Source organism: Trachypithecus francoisi, unplaced genomic scaffold (assembly GCF_009764315.1).
Source record: "Trachypithecus francoisi isolate TF-2019V2 unplaced genomic scaffold, Tfra_2.0 Lachesis_group8, whole genome shotgun sequence".
NCBI lineage: Eukaryota > Metazoa > Chordata > Mammalia > Primates > Cercopithecidae > Trachypithecus > Trachypithecus francoisi.
The window spans coordinates 118,000,177-118,024,511 of record NW_022681473.1 but is presented as its reverse complement, the minus strand read 5'-3'; the positions used below and the strand labels follow the sequence as shown (position 1 = coordinate 118,024,511).

Sequence of the window (24,335 nt, the reverse complement as noted above, 5' to 3'; positions counted from 1 at the left end):
TGGAGGCTGCTCTTGGCCCAGACAAGAACTGACCACAGGCTGAGCTAGGGCAGTGGGAATCTGATGCAGGAAGAGGACACAAGCCAGAGATGACCACATTTTTTACTCATAGCACCCTGAGTGTCTTAGGAATTTTTTCACAGGACTCCTGGGCTAAAAAAATACCTAAAAGTTAAGTAGTCAGACCCAACAACTTAATACGTACTACGTCCTATCACCTTAGTGCCCACTGGGCCCTGCACACCTCCCCCAACTGCAATCAGACCAAACACCATCACCCTCATTTCTTTTTCAGTGATTTTCAAAAGATACTTGCTTTTTATCACAGGAACAACTAAAAACACAGCTTCACAGAGATATGAAATCATCAAAATAAATGATCTCACATTGAAACTGTAAATTACTTCCAGATAGTAGTTTGCAGAATGCCTGACAGATGTCACTACATTTCCCTTGAAAAATCAAAAATATCCTGGAACGCCCTGTGAGTTTTGCTGCAATGCCCCAAGGAGTCTTGGCACACAGTTTGAAAATCATGACTGTAAGTCTATTTAATGGGTAAGTATCAGGCTGGCTCAGAAACTGCCCGGATACAGGGAGATAAAGGATAACAGAAGAATCAAAGAGTCTCCCAGGTCCCACTCAGATGTCTGGGTGGGGAGTGAAGCTGGAAGGTGACAAGGACAAACAAGAGGAGATAATCATGCTGCAAAGTCTTTAGGAAGGAATGATTTCAAGTACTTTCTTGCCACTGTCTCCAAATATTCCAGGATAATCTCATTTCACTTTTAGTTTGAGAATGTTTTTAATGAATGAATGAAACCTCATACCTAGAGATTTCTCAGAGCCAAACAGAATAGAAGGCATCCTTCAACCACATCACACCAAGTTTTTAACAAGTCTCCAATCTTGAGATGCCCAGTTTTAAAGTAAACAGTGGTAAGCACACATGATGTCCCTCTTTCTCCTTATGAATACTTTTTAAACAAACTTAATTGCCACACACTTTAAACACTGTGGCTCAGGGGCGCTGCTTCTTCCTGTTGCTTGGCTATTGCCCCTTGCTACATGTGAGAATGAGAAAAAGTATCACATTCCACTTTGTTGCCATCAGCAGTTGAAGGAAAGGTTTTAAAGAAGGAAGGGAGGAAGGAGAATAAGTTAATAGTTCCAATTACATATAGCTACAGAACCACGCAGGATGTCTATATTAATGCTGTATCTACTTTAATCCCATCAGGGCTAATCTAAAATTGACTCTTTTTGCCCTTTGAAGTTTCTGTGACCAAATCTGTTCCTGAATCACCCAGACCACAGATAGGTGAGTGTAATTCCAATGTATCAGGCACAAGTGGTTAAAATGAATATATTCCCTGAGCATTTGAAGCAACAACTGTTTCTGCACAGCAAACTGTTACCATTTTACTCAAATTGGCTCTGAATGTTGACACCAGCAACACAGTCATGAACACCCTTACCAGCCCCAAACCCCTCAGAATGGCAGGTCCTATAAGCAATGGCCCTGGTACCCTTGACTGTCCACAGGCTGCTGCTATAAGACACTTTTCTTTCTCCTGAAAACTACCAGAAGTTTGGTCAAATGGTGCAAACGTGTGTGTGATGAAGTAAGGGAAACAGAAGATTCTTCTCCTGGGGCTGCTTTAATATTACTCCCCACTATCACCGTAAACCACTGATATCTAACAATGTGAGGGCATAAGTGCGATTGCTCTGTGGGTAGCACCCTTATTCAGTGCCGAGGAAGGATGTCTACAATGGGAAGGCAGTTAGTCATCACTGAGAGGAGGTCAACCACCGACACTTGAAGCCAGTAAACACCCCTCAGAGAAATTCTCCCCAATAAATTCATGCCGCACTCAGCTCCTTAACAGGTGTAATATTTCAATGTGAGCCAAGAGAAAATTAAATTTAAAATGGGAGGGGGCTGGCACTTCCTGAAAAGTAACCAAGAACACTCGCCAAGACACTTGAAAGGTGTGACAGTGTGACTCTTGCACTGCTTTTTGTCCCTCCGGCACCAATTGTCAATAGTGACCCGCTGGTTTGCCTCCATCACATTTGTGATCTGTAGCTCTGGATACATCTGTTAAGAAAACAAAAACACACACAATAAATCAATCTGCAGACAGACACGCACATGCAAGTAAGGATGGAGTATCTAAGTTTACTCAGCCTCCACCCTTATCCTATAATACATCTAAAGTTCCACTCCATTACCCCGGCTCCAACTGAAGTCATTAAATAAAAAGATACTGTATTAGTTTTCTTTTGACAGTTCAGACTTCTGAAAACTTCCATGCCTTCTCTTTTCAAAAGGAATATATATTTAACAAAAGAAAACAAAAGCAGCAAGCTTTTAGCCCAAACAAATTCATGAGATGTCAAGTTTGCTTGTAGAGCAGGTGTTGAGTTGATGAGTCCATGAGGCGAGTCTATGGAAACGTCTGTCAATGAAATTACAGAACAACTTCACCCTGGCCCTGTGTGCTCATCTTGGTAAGAAGTGGTGGCTCATGCCCATAATCCCAGCACTCTGGGAGGCCAGGGAGGATTGCTTGAGGCCAGGAGTTTGAGAGTACCCTGGTCAATGTAGCAAGACCCTGTCTCTATCAGAAAAAATAAATAAAAGTTATAACATCTCATATCATTTTCCCTTTAACCCAAAGTTGAATCAGACCTGAGATGATCATTTATAATACTGGTGGCTTTCTATCAGTAAGCAGGAAAGACAAGCATACACTTGACGTGTTTTGTTTTCTATCTTCCAAGACAAGTGGGAGGAGGAGAACCAGGCTGCACTTCCATGATACTTGCCAGGCTTCTGCAGCATCCCTTCCTTAAACAACTGAGAGCTCACAGAACAGGCAGGCAAAGCCTTCGAGAGGTCTCGGTCATACCACACGTTTAGAAACAAAAGGCTTGGGGCCCCAGTCATTAGCATCTTGGTCTTACGTCAAAAGAGAATGACAATATCTATTTCTAAGGTAAACAGATTCAACCCTGCCCCAGAAAAATGGTTTTAACTTCCTGGCAACACCCTTACCTCCTGACAGTACTGAAGAACTTCTTCTTTTGTTTCAAAGCAGCTCTTGGTGCCTGTTGGATCAGGTTCCCACTTCCCAGTCTGAATGTTCACATGCATATTTAACTGCCCACAAAACATTGCGATCTGAGGTTCAGCAACAGCAAATCCTGTTCCAGCATTGGCTGCAAGAGCCTACCAAAGGAAAAAAAATTGCAGGTTTACTCCAAAAAGGCTAGCACAGAGGCAACGGTCATTCAGGTTTGTGACAGAATTCATCTTTTAAAAACCTTAATTATTTACTATTTGTATCTTTATAAACAAATCCTTTTCCCAGGAGCTGGAACAGAATAAAAAGCGACTTTTGGATGTATATGATCAAAGTTAAAGGCAAAGGAAAAATCTTATTTATTTATTATATTTTAAGTTCTAGGGTACATGTGCACAATGTGCAGGTTTGTTACACAGGTAGACATGTGCCGTGTGGTGTGCTGCACCCATTAACTCATCATTTACATTAGGTATATCTCCTAATGCTATCCCTGACCACTCCCCCCACCCCACAACAGGCCCCGGCGTGTGATGTTCCCCACTCTGTGTCCAAGTGTTCTCATTGTTCAATTCCCACCTATGAGTGAGAACATGTAGTGTTCAGTTTTCTGTCCTTGTGATAGTTTGCTCAGAATGATTTCCAGCTTCATCCATGTCCCTACAAAGGACATTAACTCATCCTTTTTTATGGCTGCACAGTATTCCATGGTGTGTATGTGCCACATTTTCTTAATCCAGTCTATCACTGATGGACATTTGGGTTCGTTCCAAGTCTTTGCTATTGTGAACAGTGCCACAATAAACATACGTGTGGCATGTGTCTTCATAGCAGCATGATTTATAATCCTTTGTGTATATACCCAGTAATGGGATGGCTGGGTCAAATGGTATTTCTAGTTCTAGATCCTTGAGGAATTGCCACACTGTCTTCCACAATGGTTGAACTAGTTTACAGTCCCACCAACAGTGTAAAAAGTGTTCCTGTTTCTCCACATCCTCTCCAGCACCTGTTGTTTCCTGACTTTTTAATGATCACCATTCTAACTGGTGTGAGATGATATCTCATTGTGGTTTTAATTTGCATTTCTCTGACGGCCAGTGATGATGAGCATTTTTTCATGGGTCTGTTGGCCGCATAAATGTCTTCTTTTGAGACGTGTCTGTTCATATCCTTTGCCCACTTTTTGATGGGGTTGATTTCTTCTTGTAAATTTGTTTAAGTTCTTTGTAGATTCTGGATATTAGCCTTTTGTCAGATGGGTAGACTGTAAAAATTTTCTCCCATTCTGTAGGTTACCTGTTCACTCTGATGGTAGTTTCTTTTGCTGTGCAGAAGCTCTTTAGTTTAATCAGATTCCATGTGTCAATTTTGGCTTTTGTTGCCTTTGCTTTTGGTGTTTTGGTCATGAAGTCCTTGCCCATGCCTATGTCCTGAATGGTATTGCCTAGGTTTTCTTCTAGGGTTTTCATGGTTTTAGGTCTAACATTTAAATCTCTAATCCATCTTGAATTAATTTTTGTTTAAGGTGTAAGGAAGGGATCCAGTTTCAGCTTCCTACTTACGGCTAGCCAATTTTCCCATCACCATTTATTAAATAGGGAATCCTTTCCCCATTTCTCGTTTTTGTCAGGTTTGTCAAAGATGAGATGGTTGTAGATGTGTGGTATTATTTCTGAGGGTTCTGTTCTGTTTCAATGGTCTATATCTCTGTTTTGGTACCAGTACCATGTTGTTTTGCTTACTGTAGCCTTGTAGTACAGTTTGAAGTCAGGTAGCGTGATGCCTCCAGCTTTGTTCTTTTGGCTTAGGGTTGTCTTGGCAATGCGGGCTCTTTTTTGGTTCCATATGAATTTTAAAGTAGTTTTTTCCAATTCTGTGAAGAAAGTCATTGGTAGCTTGATGGGGATGGTACTGAATCTATAAATTACCTTGGGCAGTATGGCCATTTTCATGATATTGATTCTTCCTGTCCATGAGCATGGAATGTTCTTCCATTTGTTTGTGTCCTCTTTTATTTCATTGAGTAGTGGTTTGTAGTTCTCCTTGAAGAGGTCCTTCACATCCCTTATAAATTGGATTCCCAGGTGTTTTATTCTCTTTGAAGCAATTGTGAATGGGAGTTCACTCATGATTTGGCTCTCTGTTTGTCTGTTACTGGTGTATAGGAATACTTGTGATTTTTGCACATTGATTTTGTATCCTGAGACTTAGGCAAAGGAAAAATCTAACCCTCAATCCCCATCTGGGATACTTCTAACTTTAGAACATATAATTCAACTGCAGTCTGTCCTCATAAAAGCAAATCTACTTTCTAATCCTTTGTACACACCAAATCATGAAAGTAGAGAATTACTAAAATTCCAATAATTTTACGTAATTTACCCCCAAAACAAAATTATACTGAGTAACTACTGTTTTGCAAAGCAATATGCTAAATGTTTAGGATAAAAGAGTGGGCAAAAAAGTCATGACCTGCTTTCTTGGGGCTCTAATGCAGGAGTTAAAACTCACAAAAAGTATGATCACATTCCCAAATGTCCTAAGAAGGAAAAGAACAAGGTGTTGAGAAAGCACATAAAAAAGGAATCTAGGCCGGGTGCGGTGGCTCACACCTGTAATTCTAGCACTTTGGGAAGCCAAGGCAGACAGATCACGAGGTCAGGAGTTCAAGACCAGCCTGGTCAATATGGCGAAACCCCCGTCTCTACTAAAAATACACAAATTAGCCAGGTGTGGTGGCAGATGCTGCTAATCACAGCTACTCAGGGGGCTGAGGCAGGAAAACTGCTTGAACCGGGGAGGCAGAGGTTGCAGTGAGCCAAGATCGCACAATTGCACTCAAGTCTGGGCGAGAAAGGGAGACTCCATCTCAAGGAAAAAAAAAAAAAAAAAAAAGGAATCTGACCTAAGCTTGGGTAGGAAGCCGATCAAGAAAGCTTCCTAAAGAGAATGACACTTGAGTAGCGCTTTAAGCATCCCATATGGAGACAGTGTTGATTGTGAGGCAGAGAGATGGTGAGAGAGGCCTGCGGGGACAAGAGTCTGTAGACCAAGAAAGGACTTCAGTACTTATCACTCAAGTCTTTGAGACTTCAGTGAGAGGCTTTAAGCATAAAGTTACTCTTTTCATAACAAAGCTCTGAAGCTTTCTCTAGTTGCACGGTGAAGAACAGACTGAAAGGAAATGAGTGTATGCAGGGAAATCATTCAGGACACTGGAGTTGCACATTCCAAGAGAGGAATAAATGGTAGTTTGGGCTAAGGTGGAGAGGTGGACAGAGAGAGTCAAGAGACCAGAGAGACTAAAATAGGCCAAGGTGTGATAACTGATATGAGGGATGAGGAACAGGAAGATGTCAAGTTTGGCTCCCATGACTCAAAATGTGATGGCATCATTCATAAACACGGAACACTAAAGGGGATTTCACGAACAATTTTATCTCATGTTGGGTAAAAATAATTAACTATTCCATAAGATCTGTCTTTGGCCTGTAATCCTTTTATGTGCGGTCTAACCATTAACAGTTCAGAAGCTATAGGTGAGAAGTAACATTACGACAACAAGGCTCCTGCAGACATGCACGAGAACAGCACAGGCATCAGCCGGGCATGGGGGCTCACACCTGTAATCAATCCCAGCACTTTGGGAGGCTGAGGCAGGCGGATCACCTGAGGTTGGGAGTTTGAGACCAGCCTGACCAACATGGACAAACCCCATCTCTACTAAAAATACAAAATTAGCCGGGTGTGGTGGCGCATGCCTGTAGTCCCAGCTACTCAGGAGGCTGAGGCAGGAGAACTGCTTGAACCTGGGAGGCAGAGGTTGCGGTGAGCAGAGATCACGCCATTGTACTCCAGCCTGGGCAACAAGAATGAAACTCCGTCTCAAAAAAAAAAAAAAAAAAGACAGGAAGACAGAGAGACAGGCAGGGAGGGAGGGAGGAGCACAGGCATCTCTCTAGAAATACGCCATTACTCATGGTTATAGCCATAAGAGTTAAGTGTCCCCAGACGCAAAACTTCCTTCAAAATTAAAAAAAATAAATAACAGTTCTTAAGTTAAAACTTGTGGAGGAGGCGGGTTAGATTATATGGTCTACTATGTTGTTCTTTTTAAAAACAGCATATACATAACATGGTTTTCCTATTAACAAGAAAGGGTAGCTTTGACGCCCCCACCTTTTTTTTTTTTTTTAGACAGGGTCTTGCTCTGTCAGCCAGGTGGAGTGCAGTGGGGCAATCTCAGCTCATTACAGTCTCGACCTCCTGGGCTTAAGCCATCCTCCAGCCTTAATCTCCAGAGTATCAGGGACTACAGGCATGCGCCATCACACCCAGTATATACATATTTATTTTTTGGTAGAGATGGGGTCTCATTACGTTGCCCAGGCTGGTCTCAAACTCTTGGGCTCAACTGATCCTTCTGCCTTGACCTCCCAAAGGACTGGGATCATAAGCGTGAGATATCACGCCTAGCTGACTTTTAAAATATATGGAAAACGTATAATTTTCTAGGAAACATTTATTTATGCTGATGAACTACACAGACATGAACAATCCTTCTAATCAGGAACTTAAATTTGATTGTGAAATATATTATGGTCTTTTTCCAGGACCAATTTACCATCTGACATATGTTTTGCTTCGAAGCTTATTAAAATAAACCTGCTTTCTACTAGTATAAGAGAAGGAAGCACCAAACCTAGTTGGACATCTGGAAGAAAGCTAATTTGGAATTAAAATGTTGCCAATATCTATCAGGGCTGAAAAACACCTCAATTAAACCCAACAAACAATTAGCACCTTTATTAACTAGAATTGACTTGACCCTGCTGGGATGAACACTCATTGATTAAAGTAGAAGACCCTATGCCTTCAGTATGAATGCATGTGAAGCTACAGACTAATGTGAGTTCCTGCTTCTCCCAAAGAAGGAAAAAACACCTAAAGATACGTGTACAAAGGAACACACACCTATTCATAGGTAATACCCTAGTGGTGCTCAATTCAAACAAATCAAAAGGTATAAAGGATGCACAAGACAGACGTGCTTAATTTTCACACTTAGTTCAAGATGTGTACCAAGCCAGGCATGGTGGCTCACACCTGTAATCCCAGCGCTTTGGTAGGCTGAGGCAGGTGGATACCTGAGGTCAGGAGCTCGAGACCAGCCTGGCCAACATGGCCAAACCGTCTCTACTAAAAATATAAAAATTATCCGGGCGTAGTAGCGCGCCTATGGACCCAGCTACTTCGGAGGCTGAGGCACTAGAATCGCTTGAACCCTGGAGGCAGAGGTTGCAGTGAAGCCGAGATTATGCCACTGCACTCCAGACTGGGCAACAGAGACAGAGAATCTGTTTCAAAAAAAGAAAAGATGTGTACTAAAAAACCTGTTCTTTTGTAATCTAAGGATTATGACTAAAAACTTGGATTGTGTGTGGAGAAAAATGGGGATATCCAAAGATAAAGGTAAGGAAACCCCAGGGACATTTTTTGCACCGAAACCAGTGCTCTCACCCGAATCCTTTGCTTCCCACTTCAAAAGCTCAGATAGAACTAAGTGAAGAAAATCAAGAAGACATGATAAATACGTATAATGAAAAGCCAAACCTACAGGTCGGAAGGAAAGTGCTTCCTAAACCTGCTATGAAAGAACTCCTATAGTTAAATCTGAAAGCTTCTGAGCAGTGTTTCCTAGATTCTCTCTGGCCTTCTATATTTTTACATTAAAGGCACCTACTAAACAAAACAGATTTCAGGTGGTATTTAATTTTTCAGCAGTTCAGCCTGCAGAAGGAGAAACCATTTATCCCTTAAATTCCAAAAATGAATATAGCTAAGAAACAGTAATTAGTTACATGAGGTCACCCAAGCCACAGTGTGGAATAGTCAATTTCATCATAAAAAGCCATTTATCGGCCGGGCGCAGTGGCTCAAGCCTGTAATCCCAGCACTTTGGGAGGCCGAGACGGGCCTCTCAAATCACAAGGTCAGGAGATCGAGATCATCCTGGCTAACACGGTGAAACTCCATTTCTACTAAAAAAAAATACAAAAAACTAGCCGGGCGAGGTGGCAGGTGCCTGTAGTCCCACTTACTCGGGAGGCTGAGGCAGGAGAATGGCGTGAACCCGGAAGGCGGAGCTTGCAGTGAGCTGAGATCCGGCCACTGCACTCCAGCCTGGGCGACAGAGCGAGACTCCGTCTCAAAAAAAAAAAAAAAAAAAAAAAAAGAAAAGCCATTTATCAGCACCAAAGCTTATGTTCCACATGTTACTCATTACGCTTGTTGGCTGGAAGACCACAAAAGTTCCAACTGTATAAATGCTCAGTTTATGGGTCAACCACTAAGGTCAACACATCAGTGGTAAGTGCATTTCAGCTCTGTGCTGAGATGGTCAGTACTCTCTTCCCTAAAGAGAATCTTAAAATACCAGAGGTTAAAGCAACAGGAAGAGGCAGCTAAGCACCAACCAGATCCTCACATCAGTTACCACCAAGAAAAAGCAGAGAAACTGGAATCAATCCAGACAGCTAATATGCTGTAGTGATTCACTTTTGAGTTCAGAAAGATTAATCCTTGTGGTCACGAGAGACTCTCAAGAAGGTATCATCTGAAATATAAAAAGCCTCTGTGGACCATGTTTTAGGAGTCAACTAATCAAACATACCCCAACCTTACCTAGAGTATACGAGGCTAATTTTTTCCGTAACGTTTGTACTTCTACCTTGAAAATGCCCTTATTTAATGTGCTCTCCATTTCCCTTAAGCACAGACTGTGCCTTGATCCATTACATCAACATATAAATCAATCTGTTTCCTAACCTAACATGTTACAAATGGGATTTTGCTGCCAAGTCAGCACTTCTGATATCCTGTAAACCTGGAGTCCTCTACAAAAAAAATTAATGCCCCATGCGTTGGCACTTAAGCCAGTCCTTGTGATCTATGCACATTGCAGCACTTTTAAGGCTTGGAAAACAAATTGCATCAACTGCTTCCCTAGCCCAGCACTTCCATTTTGCTTAATAATTCATTCTTAATAAGAAATTCCATTTTATTAATTTGGCTTGGGGAACAGTTTAGCAATCCAAGGACAGAAATTCAACTTGGTAAAAAGTGCTTCTAGTAACCTGGTCGAAAACCTGAAATGGCTTAAAGAAATAAATATGTAAATCTAAATAAATCTAAGTCTCAACCTACTTTAAATCAAGGCCTTTAATCACCTCAAGTGATGCAACTCCTGGGCCCATCTAAGCCTACCTTCCTTCACAAAGCCCTCAGGACCAGGCAGTCCTCTCACTCCAAAGCAAATGTGCACACCCAGTTATCTGTGCCCTCACTGAAGCTACTACTCCAGGATCAAATCTGCCTCCAGGGTTTGTGAAGGTGCCTGCCACAGAGGGAGCCTCTTCCCATGGAAATAGTTTGATCCTACTACTGGGAGAATCAGGTCTCTTTGAATGGGAATCTGGCTTTATGAGACACATGAGTATTCAGGTTTCACCCCGCGAAGGCAAGGTAACACAGTTCTAGTTCTAATAAACACCGAATGAAGCAGCCTTTGAGGCATCTAGTTACCACTCGCAAGCTATTGATAGTGAAAGGTATGATGCTCTTGCTCAAAAACCTTTTTTAAGGAAAAGTCGGTGAAAGGACCATCTATTAAAAGATATGAAGATCCTATATATTATTTTCATTCATATTTGTTCATATTTGTTCAAGTGTTGAGGTACTTCAAGATTCACGAATTAACAACTTCAATTTATGCCCATGATGAACCTTCACCAAAGATTTACTAAACGGAATGAAGTGAAAAAAAAAATCCTGTTCTCAGTATCCTTTCAAGGTATCTTACCCAAGATATTAGCTACAAAAGGGAAAACAATTACTTGAGAGCAGAGACACCCACCAGACACCTACATTAATCTCATCCACAATGAGACATTTGAGGGTGCTGATCAGGGAAGACCAGGGACTGCAACAGATCTGAGAAGACTAAGCAGAAATGACAAGTAAATGCAATGCAGGCGCCTGGACAGGATCCCGGAACAGGAAAAGGACATTAGTGGAAAAACTGCAGCAATTATTTGAATAAGGTCTGTAAGTCAGTTAATAGTGCTGTGCCAGTGGCAAACCTGGTTTTGATCACTGCATTACAAGTTATGTAAGATGTCAACATTAATGGAAACAGGGTTACGGTATAGGGGAACTCTTGTAGTATTTTTGTGACCTTTTTTTTAAGTCTAAAATTTGTTCAAAATACAGTGTTTTCGTTTTAAATTCTGATTATATGCCTAGAATTCAATCTGGAATGCATTGTTTCAATATTAAGAGTCTAATCTGTCAAAAAGAGAAGACACGATTTGAGGTGGAGGAACTAGTAATAAAATTGGAACAGCTTCAATACCTGAAAAGTGTATTGTTCTAAACACACAGGCACGCATCCTACTACAGTACAGCCCCATGGGTACACATATTAAATTATATTTTTCTGCAACTGGAAGACTATTATGATTCTGACCCAGAGCCTAATGTGTAAGAAATGCCACATTTTTTTACTGTCCAAACAGTGACCACAGTTTGAAATCTTAAGAGTATCTTTTTCAGCAGCAGAGAAGTAAAGCTTCAAACCACTCTCTAATAAAATAGCAAGATTCTTGTTAAGCATTTTCTGGTTTTATAGCAGTAAAATGAGAAAACCTATTTTTGAGAGTTTGCATTACATGAATGGAAAATTCTTGGTCTTTTTATTTTTTAACATTTACACTTAATTCTAATTAGAAACTGGTGAACTGGGTGTAGGGGGAAAACTCCAAGTGTAAAAGGCCATTATTCTTACAGTGACATACGCCAGCGGTTAGGTATCATTTTCAAAGGCAGTAATTTATACAAATAACCCCAGCTTTTATTAGAGCTTTAAATATTAAAGTATAAATGAGGTATCATTTCCAAGACTGAAAATGGTTTAGGCTGTCTCCAACGCTTTTTATGGTAATTTGGAAACATGGTAATTTGTCCATCTGGATTAGAGTGGTAAGGAGCCAAGCATCATGATTTAATAGAGGTCTGCCTTTCAGTATGTGTCTGAGATCAGAGCTAAGCGAAAGTTTTGAAAATATACAAATACATAAAATACTTTCATACAAAAAAAACAACAACATGCAGAATGGTGTTCACACACCTGAAATTCTCAAATGAACAGGTTCTTCATCGGTCCCTGTGTTTTTTTCTGATTGCCATTATAAAATAGGAAGTCCAAGAAACTTATTTCCAGGGGGTATGGAGACACTAGAGACTGGCCTCGGCCAATCATTACTTTTCTCCTCACCACACTACTGACGTGGGAGAAAGACTAAGTGTGTGGCTCTAAGGCACAGACACACAGTGACTGAGCCCCACCTCCATCACTGACTGGCTGTGCCAACACTGGCAGGTCACCTAGCCTCTTTGGGCCTCAGTTTCGTCATCTGTAAGGTAATGACAATAACAGTTAACTACACATCAGTGCTGCTTTGACGTTTAAATGAGTTAATACATGTTAAGTGTTTGAAAAGTGCTTGTCACATAGAAGCGCTCTTCAAGCATTGGCAGCTTTTATTATTACCAGGTTTTAATTTTTTAATCTACAAAACAGGGTTACTAACGTACCGACGGCTCAGGGCTGTTGTGAGGATTAGATTAAGATAACACGCAGAAGCACTGAGCACAATGCCTGCCACAGAGCAAGCACTCAGACGTTAGCATCACTATCATCAGGCTGGCTCTTTCCACTCTCTGGCTGCAATTACGCAGAACTGGGGCTTGAACCCAAGGCACACAAGGGAAGAGGCCACGAAGTCCCCACATGACTGGCCATCCTTCCCAAATCCAGGATGGCATGAAATGGGTTTAAAACAGTGAACATTCCTTCTTTACCCATTAACTATGGACATGAGGAAAGCAGGTTACATTAATGCTTCATATTTTGTGGGAATTCAGTCACTAAACGTTTAGATGAATGATTTAATACAGTCCTACCATTTAAAAGAAAATTGCCAGGAGTTGCTGACTTCCTGTCTGGCCCAGTTTCCAGGACTTGGAAGTGAGGTCAAGATGAATCTGCAGTTACTATCAAGACACTTCTGTGATCAAAAGAGCACTATGTAAATTATTTCTCTAACCTGGTTTTCCTGATGGACATTCTGTCTGCTTCCTAGCTACGTAATCTCATGGAAGTTATTTAATGTCTCTTGACCTTAGTTTTCACTCTGTGCAACATAAATAGGGTGCTACTCAAAGTTTAGTTATTAAATGAGACACCTACAATATTAACTTCGTTTCACACTATAACAGATGGAACTCTATTTTCCTAAAACTCCCCATGCTTGAGAAACATGGCTTAGAAACAAAGATGGCTTCCTCACTAAGACAGGATTCACTGTGACTCCAAAGCAAAGTAGGCATTTGTCATACTTTGCAAGGCAAGCCAATTGCAAAGGTCAGGAAGGCAGAAGGCCTCAGAATTAATATAAGATGATCTAAACGGTGTGAACTTGGGCTTCACATTTGAACTCGTTGGCCGGCATGACTTAGGCGGTTATTAAGAGTGCGCTGACCAGCACGTGCAGAGCAGGGCTGGGGGGATGTAAGAATGTGTTTCCTAAACCTTAAAGAGTGAAATGATTTCAAGTAACAAACACTGAGAAGTACTACTGATTAAATATTAATAATAAAATACATTTATTCTAAATCATTCTTATTGATTCAGATGACAGAAATAATACAAATGATGAAGAGTTTTCTGTAGAATATCTGAGCACAAACCTGGCAATACTCTCAGAAATTATAAGCTTCCTCTGGCTGACCTGGTACTCTATGATAGATACTTTGTTTTTATATGCATTAAGTCAGTCATTAAAAATCAGGTTAAGCATAGTTTGAGTATTTCATATACTCGTAAAAAATTACACTTTTTAAAATATTCCATTTTTCTGACCAACTATTTCACTAAATAAACACTAGAATTAGACCTCACTAGATCTCTTCTCCTTTAATGCATCTGGGAAAAAATAAGAAAACAAATTCATGCAACTGAAAATCTTTTTTTTTTTTTTTTTTTTTTTTGAGACGGAGTCTCCCTCTGTCACCAAGCTGGAATGCAGTGGCGTGAACTCAGCTCACTGCAACATCCGACTCCCGGGTTCTAGTCATTCTCCTGCTTCAGCATCCCAAGTAGCTGGGACTACAGGCACACGCCACCACACCCGGCTAATTTTTATATTTTTAGTAGAGATGGGGTTTCAGCATGTTGGCCAGGATGGTCTCAATCTCCTGACCTCATGATCCACCTGCCTCAGCCTCCCAAAGTGCTGGGATTACAGGCGTAAGCCACCGTGCCTTTGCCAGTGTTTTAAAGCAGAGGGTCCCCAACATCCACTAGGGGGACTAACAGGGTCTACAAAAGGTTTCCAGTGGCCCCCCCGAAATATGAGACACCTAAGAAAGATCTAGTGTGCCTGTGTTATGCACACATCGACATGTAAGGGTACAGAAATGCTAATGGTCCTCGCTTAAGAATCACTGTCCTGAATTCTAATATCATCTTCTACCTTTTGTTATTAAAATGGTTTCATAAAATGATGGCAACAATACAGGTGCTGTTTTTTAAAAATTATTCTTCTGTAATATTAACCAAGAACAACCTTATCTATTTAAAACACTTTTCTTAGTTCTATTATTTCATAAAAACCAAACATTGGAAATCACAGGCTTACGTTTTTCTTGTGGAGGTTTTTTTGTTGTTGTTTTTGAGCCAGAGTCTCACTATGTCGCCCAGGCTGGAGCTCACTGCAGCCTCAACCTCCCAGGATCAAGCAATCCTTCCACCTCAGCCCCACAAGTAGCAGGGACTACAGTCACAAACCACTACACCCAGCTAATTAAACAAATTTTTTTTTTTGCAGAGACGGGGTCCCACTATATTGCCCAGGCTGGTCTTGTCCTCCCAGCCTCAAACAATTCTCCCTCTTCGGCCTCCCAAAGTGTTAGAATTACAGGCGTGAGTCGCCATACCTGGCCCTTTAATTTCTAAGGTTCTGTTATGCTGAAAGGCATGAAATTCTTGGGTGAATAACCCGTATCTTTGCTTATAACAAGAAAATATGACAATCTGCCAAAATGATTTTCACAGGGCAGGGAGAGAGAAACTTTACATTCTAAATACAAATTTTTATACAGTCATTCTGCTAAACATTTTATTAGGTGCACACAACACTCAGATATCGATCTGGACATAACAAATCAATTTAACTTCTAATGCCCATTAAAATGGTGAAAAGAACAAAAATACAAAACTGTTCTACCCTTTCCAAATTCAAAGCAAGTTAAAAGACATCTTTCCTATGATTTATGTGGCATTTAAATTTAAAAGTAAATCAGACTGTATTACCAGCTTACAGCAGATCTGCTTGCAGACAATAATTCTTCCTGTCTTGGACCCATGCCCATGTGCATTATTGTAATTATCAACAATTTAAAAAAATAAAGTAATAAAAAAAGTATGAGCCACTAGTCAGTATGTTTACTGCTTGCTGCACTGGCTATTAGTTAACCTTCTGGGGTTCAAACCACCTAACTACTAAATAAATGCATAAACGACAGCAAGAAAAGCTACCCCCAAGTAAAAAGAATGAATAAAAGGAATGTAAACATGTGTACGCACACATGAATCCGCATGGTGTAAAATCCAACAGCACCTTTTTTGGTATTTTTCAGAGACAGGGTCTTGCTCTGTCACCCAGGCTGGAGCGCAGTGGTGCAATCACAGCTGATTATAACCTTCAACTTCTGGGCTCAAGTGATCCTCCTGCCTTGGCCTTCCGAGGAGCGGGGACCAGAGATGTGCACCACCACACCTGACTAATTTTTAAATGTTTTGTAGAGATGAGGTCTCGCTATATTGCCCAGGCTGGTCTCAAACTCCAAGCCTCATGCAATTCTCCAGCCTCAGTCTCCCAAGGTGTTGGGATTACAGGCATGAGCCACAGGGCCCAGCCCCAACAGCACTTTTGTACTACTTGTCAGGTGGGCACTGGGAGCCCTCCAGTATCCAGTCTCCACCCAGCACTCGGAATCACCTCAAGGCAGAACACACTGCTCTTCTGTTCCAGAGAATGCAGAGTGGCTTGCGTGGTGTGCAAGGCCCACCATGATGCAGCCCCTGCCACACTCCAGCATCCCTCCAGTCCAGCACCACCCTTGATGTCACAAGCCAGGGTTTGTCTCACCTCAAGGCCAACTGTCCTCTCTTGTTGAGGATGACTGTCCTGAATTCTTATGAACTCCCAGAACTCCCTTCCCCTGCTGTTCCCTAATCAAGTGCAGGGGTCTCACCCTCAGGACTCTGCTCAAAGGGGCATTCCACGGAAGGCCTTCTTCTCCTCCAACCCATTCCAGGTGTTCTCTCTCTCAGGCAATCGGAAACGACCTTGCTCATTGATCTGCAGTGTCCATCTCCCATCACTGGAATGTGAGTTCGTCAAGGGGAGAGACCGCATGTATTTTCCTAACCACTGTATCTGGGAACAGCACCTAGCATGCAGTAGCTCATTTATACCCAAGTAAACAACTGACTGACTCTAAAGGCTACGCTCTTGGTGTCTTCAAGATATTGCGCTAAACTAGTATCCATCTGCAGGTAATTCTAAATCAACAGTGTACTAGTCTTCATACAAGGAGACCTACTAAAAATTGACAAATTAAATGACAAAAAAAAAAGTATGCAAGATGGCAAGTTTCCATTTTTTTAATTTTAATTTTTGTCAAGTGACTCCAAGTACAGTTTGAGAAGCCACATAGTACAAGGCTAGAACTCATACTAGAAGGACAGCCTCCACCCAAGTGGAGCATGCTCTGCAGAGGCTGTGCTTCCACAGCTATCAGGCCTTCCACCTGCTGTTTATCTCCACATGTCTACATAACATGTTTTACTTTTGTATCTTTTCAGTACAGATACTATCCTCAAGTGTTTTAATTCTTAAACTGCCAAACCTTACACCCATCCACCAACTTGTCCCATAGTCAAATCAATACTTCTTTATTTTCATTGTAATTATTACTTTTAGTGAAAGGTCTCTCTCTGTTGCCCTAACTGGAGTGCAGTGGTGCAATCATAGCTCACTGCAGTCTCAAACTCCTGCGTTTAAGCAATCTTCCGACCTCAGCCTCCCGAGTAGCTGTGACTACAGACATGTCACACCACACCCAGCTAATTTTCATTACTTTTTTGTAGAGACAGAATCTTACTGGTCTCAGGCAATCCTTCCGCCTCAGCCTCCCAAAGAGCTGGGACGACAGGTGTGAGCCACGCATCTGGTCTATTTCTATTATAACATAAAAGCATACTGTGATTACAATTCCTTTCTAGGCATCTATTTCCCCATTAGAGTAAGCAACTGCAACTTCTTTTACTTGCTTGGTTTCACACGCATTTGCCACCAATTCTCCCTGAAATTGTCTGAAAAGATCAGTAAAACTCCCTTCAGTGTCACACACACGAGCTGACCCACTGGTTTCAGTCCCTCCTTTCTAGAACGCATCCCTCCTCCGGCCCTCCATTTCCCTGCTTCATCTGGACCAATTACTCTCTCTGCCTCGACACAGCTCTCATGAGTCCTGAAAATTCCTTCCCCTTTCTTTGGTTTCGACTCAGTACTTCCTTCTTTCTCGACTTCCTGTTTTAGTGGCTCATAGCGCTCCATAGCTTCCTGAGAAAGGGTGTGTGAATGGAAAATTTCAAACATGACAGATTCCAAAAAGGTTTTTATTTTATGTGCACGTCTTGTCAATAATTTAGATGAGCACTAAATTATAGGCTGGAAATAATTTCCCTCAGAATTTGAGGTCTTCTAGCTTTCAGCACTGCTATCGATAAATCTAAAGTCATTCTTCCTAATCCTTTGTGCGGGTCTGGGTTTTTTTATATAGAGAAGTAAATTCTGGCCAGGTGCAGTGGCTCACGCCTGTAATCCCAGCACTTTGGGAGGCTGAGGCGAGTGGATCATTTGAGGTCAAGAGTTCAAGACCAGCCTGGCCAACATGGTAAAACCCCATCTCTACTAAAAATACAAAAATTAGGCCGGGCACTGTGGCTCATGCCTGTAATCTCAGCACTTTGGGAGGCCAAGGCAGGCAGATCACCCAAGGTTGGGAGTTCGAGAACAGCCTGACCAACATGGAGAAACCCCGTCTCTACTAAAACTGCGAAATTAGCTCGGCGTGGTGGCACATACCTGTAACCCCAGTTACTTGGGAGGCTGAGGCAGGAGAATCGCTTAAACCCTGGAGGCAGAGGTTGTGGTGAGCCAAGATCACCCCATTGCATTCCAGCCTGGGCAACAAGAGCGAAACGCAGTCTCAAAAAACAAAACAAAACAAAACAAAACCGCCGGGCGTGGTGGCTCATGCCTATAATCTCAGCACTTCGGGAGGCCGAGGCGGGTGGATCATGAAGTCAGGAGATCAAGACCATCCTGGCTAACATGGTGAAACCCTGTCTCTACTAAAAATACAAAATAATTAGCCAGGCGTGGTGGCAGGCACCTGTAGTCCCAGCTACTCAGGGGGCTAAGGCAGGAGAATGGCGTGAACCCAGGAGGCACAGGTTGCAGTGAGCAGAGATTATTGTCACTGCACTCCAGCCTGGGCGAGAGCGAGACTCCATCTCAAAAAAAAAAATACAAAAATTAGCCAGGTGTGGTGGCACATGCCTGTTAATTCCAGCTACTTGGGAGGCTGAGGCAGGAGAATAGCTTAAATCAGGGAGGCGGAGGTTGCGGTGATGCGAGATCACGCCACTGCACTCCAGCCTGAGCAACAAAGTGAGATCCTGTATCAAAAAAAAAAAAAAAAAGTTCCAAGATTTTCCCAATCTCTGGTATTCTGAACTTTCAACCTAATATGTCTTGGTGTGGTCTTTCATCACTCACCAACCTGAGCTCTTGGTGGCCCTGTTGGCCTGGACACAGAGTCCTGTGTTTCTGCTATTCTCTTTCTGAAATTCTCATTAGTTGTATCTTAGACCTCCTAGGTTGACCTCCTATTTATCTTTTCTAGTTTCTTTTTGTTTTCTCCTTCTGGAAGATTTCTATTGGGGTCTTAAAGTTTGGCTTCCACATTTCTAATTTCCAAGAACCCTTTGTTATCTGAACGTCTTTAAATTTCAAACAATTATTTCATAGATGTAATGCCCCTCTTCTCCCCTTTGAGGTAAGAACTTGTCTTTATTTTATTCCCTGCATTGCCTTCAAGTTGCGTTTTCTTCCTGTTTTGTTCTCGTTCATGTTCAGGTGTTCCTGAAGTCTTTGGTGATCCTAAGCCATCTAATTCGCATTTAAGAAGGGAACACTAAGAAGATGGTTGGACCGGGTGCGCTGGCTTACGCCTGTAATCCCAGCATTTTGGGAGGCTGAGGCGGGCAGATTATGAGGTCAGGAGATCGAGACCACGGTGAAACCCTGTCTCTACTAAAAATACAAAAAAAAAAAAAAAATAGCCAGGCGTGGTGGCGGGTGCCTGTAGTCCCAGCTACTCAGGAGGCTGAGGCAGGAGAAAGGCGTGAACCTGGGAGGCGGAGCTTGCAGTGAGCCAAGACGGTGCCAATGCACTCCAGCCTGGGCAACAGAGCGAAACTCTGTCTCAAAAAAAAAAAAAAAAAAGAAAGAAAAGAAAACGGTTGGAAGTTCCCTGCACATGCGCAAGGTCAAGAGTAGCCTTTGCCTGTCCAGGGAGGAATCCTTCAGTCAGTTCTCTGCCCCGGGCCTGGTTAGGGAGACTTTCACTACTCAGTCCCTCACAGTCTGCTGGGCCCACTGTCCCCAAGTAAACCTCAAGTCTTTTCCTAGACTGCCAGGTGAGGAGGGGTATTCAGGGGGCTAAATGCTCACATTTAGTTTCATCTATGTTCCCTGGGGCCTCAGCATGTCTTCAGAGGCCCTGGCGCTTTCCATCTCTCAGATCTGAGTTTGCTCTGCAAATGAGGGTGCTTTTAGTTGGCTCCTCCTGGCTAAGATTAGGTCTCAGCCTTTTCTGATTTGCTGGCTCCATCTGTTTTCCATCTTCAAGATTTCATAGGTATCCCTTCCTGTTCTTTGTTAGTTTATTCATACGTTAACTGTATTGAAAACTAAGTGGCATTCTATGAAGACAGAGTTAGAACAACTATAATACTCCACGAGCATCTTTTGAGGCGCAACAATTCAATAGCTACAATGAATATACTGGAAAACTAAAGATGGGAAAGTATTCCCAAGATCATAAGCTTTTATTTGTCATAAACATAACTTTGAAGAAAATAAAATTCTGACCCTTTATTCAAAGATCATTTCACTTGATTACTTTACAGTTATGTCAGTCAACACACTAGCCACTGGGTCTTATGGGTTGAATATGGTCTCAAATTTCATTTACTGAAATCCTAGCCCCAAATACCTCTGAAGGTGACCTTATTTGGAAATATGGTCACTGCTGATATAATTGGGAGGAGGTCATACTGGAGTTGGGTGGGTCCTTAATCCAATATGACTGGTGTCCTTCTGAGATGGGGAAATGTGAACAGACAGACATGCATGCACACAGAGGGAGCGCCACGTGAAGACTGAAGTTACGCTGCCAAAAGCCAAGAGCAAGGCCTGGAACAGACCCTTTGTTAGTGCCTTCAGAAGGAGCCCAGCCCTGCTAACACCTTGACCTGGGACTTCTAGCCTCCAGAGAAGTGAGACAATAAATTCTGTTGCTTAAGTCACTCCATTTGTGTCATTTTTGTTACGGCAGCTCTAGTAAACAAACACACTGGGTAAACAAGACTCAGTATGCGTATTTAGGGAGCATATATACTCTGAGACAGCATCCAATGTAGAGAAACAGGATTACAATGTAAGGTGCACACTGTGAACGTGAGGTGAGGACATGGAGACAGTGAGCATGCTGCAACTGAGAAGAGCTGTAACAGAGGCATGCACGGACTTGGCACAGGAGGGCAACAGCTATGGGGGAAGAGGGGCTGAGCCTTCAGAACTCTTCGCCAAGGAAACTGTGCTTGGGCTCCCTTCCAGTGTGTGCTTGACTGTGCCATGCATACTTTAGAAGGTAGAAGGGTGTGATCAGGAAAGATTAAGTATAGACAGGAGGCCAGTTAGGAAGCCACTGCATTCATCCAGGCGAAAGATGATGAACAAAGGCAGGAGCAGTGCGAATACGAAAGGGACAAACGAGAAATACTTGGACAGGGGACATGAAGGAAGGGTCGGAATGAGTCCAGTTTTCTAATTCTGACAACTGGGAGAATGGCAAGGCTAACAGTCAAAGAAATCGAAGAGGGGCTGTAGGGAGGGGACTGAGGATTGGAGACTGATAAACTTCAGTTTTGAGTGCATCACACTGGAAGGACTCACAGCTTACCAAGTGCTGCATTTTCTGTCCACCAGACAGAAAAGAGAATGGACGTTCCAGAGGGTAATGTGAGCTGCAATTATGGATTTTCTATTCATCACCAGGCTGGAAGAATTTTAAGCCCAGAGATTAGGCAGAACTGCCTAGAGAGACTGTGCAATGTGAAAAAAGAAGGCAGTCTCTATTTTCTACAGGTATATTATTAATACTATAAGTTGGAAGTCTTTCCGAACAAATATCAAAAGAAAAAAAAAGGACACAAATTATGACCGAGATACTTAAGTTTTTAACATCATTTTATTTTACTTTTCGTATTATTTTAAATGTTGTTAAAAACTTAAGTATCTCGGTCATTCTGGAGTGTTTTCTTCATGGACTAGACTGCCTGAGGTCTCAAAATTTAAAGTTAGTGAAGCAGAGAAGATGACATTTGCTTTTCCTGGAAAACTTCTGGAAAACTTCTGAGTATCTGGTGTTGCTTGCTCTAAGAACCTTCTTGTTTCCTTCCAGTTTATATGCCTAGATGATTCTCATTGCTAAGTCACTGTACATGAACTCCTCAATCACATCAAGAATGAAGTCAGAGATTTTCCCAAAGCTAGACTCTTACTAAGGTCTCTTACTCCTAATTTCAGCTAACTTCTTGGTAAAACTCTATGTTTCCTTACCAGTGCTTGCAGCCTTCCCTGAACAATGATTTTCTTAAAATTGTATGGCTTTTTCCACCCTGAAAAATCAAACCATCCTTTCCTTGTCCTAAAAATTCCTTCCTTTGATGACTTACAGATATCACCCAGACCAAGTTTAACCAATTATGCTGAGTGAATGGGGTAATTTTGGGGCCACCTGAATTCAAGTTACAATAATATGCCTCATGCATCCACATTTTGTGACAAGTTCAGCATCTTCACTCACTACACACACACACAGAAAACTACACATAAAAACTGCTTGGCTGGGAGCTTATCAGGCTTGAGTCTGTGCTCTGTATTTAATCTTTTAAAAGCAATACTCAAAATATTTTAATCTGATTTTAATCTGTCCTGAATACAATTCCTGTTGTTTAAAAACAACACTAACCAACATTGAGTTTCAATGACTTTTATCAATTCACAAGATTAACCTTTCAAAACGATAGCCCAGCAGGATTTTTTTAATGTAGATCCTGACGAAGCTAATCAAGCCACAAATAATTCTTCTAATAGGGGTGGGGAGAAGTGGCTAGAGGGAAAAGCATTCTATAGTATTAAGAAGAAAGCCTCTTCAGAAGAGGATAAGGGGCAGGGTGGAGTCCAACCAATCACGGGGCGATTCTGCTATGAAATGTGGTTTCTGGTTCACTTGAAATCTGCCATGGTGTTAAATATTTACTACAAAAGATCACTTCAAAGCAACGTTCTCTTTTCCTCGTTTTCAACAAAGGCTGAAAACTCAACTGCCTCTACATCAAAGACAGGGAACAGGGAGCTGGAGGGTTAAGACAAAAATGGAGACCCACACTCAGCCCCCGCGGGAAGACCACAGGCTCTCTTCACCAACTGAAGTGGGGCTGCCACTACTTAGCCCCTGCTGCCAGATGTTCTAATTTCTTTAAAACTGGAGCGGAATTTTTATATTAAAACCTATGATCTTTGGAAATGGATATATTTACTTTGAATTTAAGATACAAGGAAGGTCAAACGGTAACAGCCAAATAAAACACAAGGACAGGCCACATTCTGCCTGCAGGCTGCAGTTCTTCAATCTCAACTTCAGGTTACGTACTAGGTATCACAGTGAGGACGCTGATGACAGTTACTCTAAAATAATAAAATTCAAACACCTTACACTCAAAAGCCATAGTGTAAACTAAAATTAATTGTATTCTGTTAATTACAAACTTACAGTAATTAACTTTAAAGCTCTATGGCATTTGAGGGTTAGAAGACAATATTGTTAAGATGACAAGACTACCTAAAACGATCTACAGATTCAATGCAATACTTCATATCCCAACAGCGTTCTGTTTTGTTTTTTTACAGAAACGAAAAAATCCATCTTGAATCTCACAGTCTTGAGAAAGAACAAAAACTCATACTTCCTGATTTCAAAACTTTCTACGAAGCTACACTAATCAAGCAGTGTGATACTGACATAAAGACAGACATCTGGAATAGAGAGCCCCGAAATAAATCCTCACATATATGGTCAATTGATCTGCCAGGACAATTCAACGGGGATGCAACAAATGTTGCAGACTGGATAGCAACTTGCAGAAGAGTGAAGCTGGACCCTTACCTTAAACCATATACAAAATTGAACTCCATGTACCCTAGAACTTAAAGTATTTAAAAAAAAAAAAAAAATTGAACTCAAAATGGATAGAAGACCTAAGCTTAAGAGCTAAAACTATAAAACTCTTAGAAGACGACTTAGGAGAAAAGTTTCATAACATTACATTTCACAATGATTTCCAAAAATGACACCAAAACTACAAGCAACAAAAAATAAACTGGAATTCATCAAAGTTAAACTTTTGTGCATCAAAGGACACCACTGAGAGTGAAAACACAAACTGCAGAATGAGAGAAAATATCTACAAATCACATATCTAATTAACATCCAAAATATATAAAGAACTCCAACAACTCAACAACAGCAACAAAACCATCTAATTTGAAAATGGGCAGAGGACTTGAATAGACATTTTTCCAAAGAAGATACACAAATGGTCAACATGAAAAGATACTCAACATCACTAGTCGTTGGAGAAATGCAAATCAAAACAATAGGATACTGCTCCACACCCATTAGGATGGCTATTACTTC

At 41.6% G+C, this 24,335-nt stretch overlaps 1 protein-coding gene across 4 annotated transcripts in view; it reads right to left on the bottom strand.

Moving 5' to 3' along the window:
• Positions 1-24,335, bottom strand: part of APLP2 (amyloid beta precursor like protein 2) — a 71,761-nt gene that overhangs the window by 33,022 nt on the left and 14,404 nt on the right. For all 4 annotated transcript variants that reach the window (XM_033204311.1, XM_033204312.1, XM_033204313.1 and 1 more), the window contains exons 2-3: positions 3,065-3,238; positions 1,981-2,104 (exon numbers count right to left, since the gene is read on the bottom strand). In XM_033204311.1, the coding sequence (XP_033060202.1) occupies positions 1,981-2,104; positions 3,065-3,238 (298 nt within the window). The remainder of the gene's footprint in view (positions 1-1,980; positions 2,105-3,064; positions 3,239-24,335) is intronic.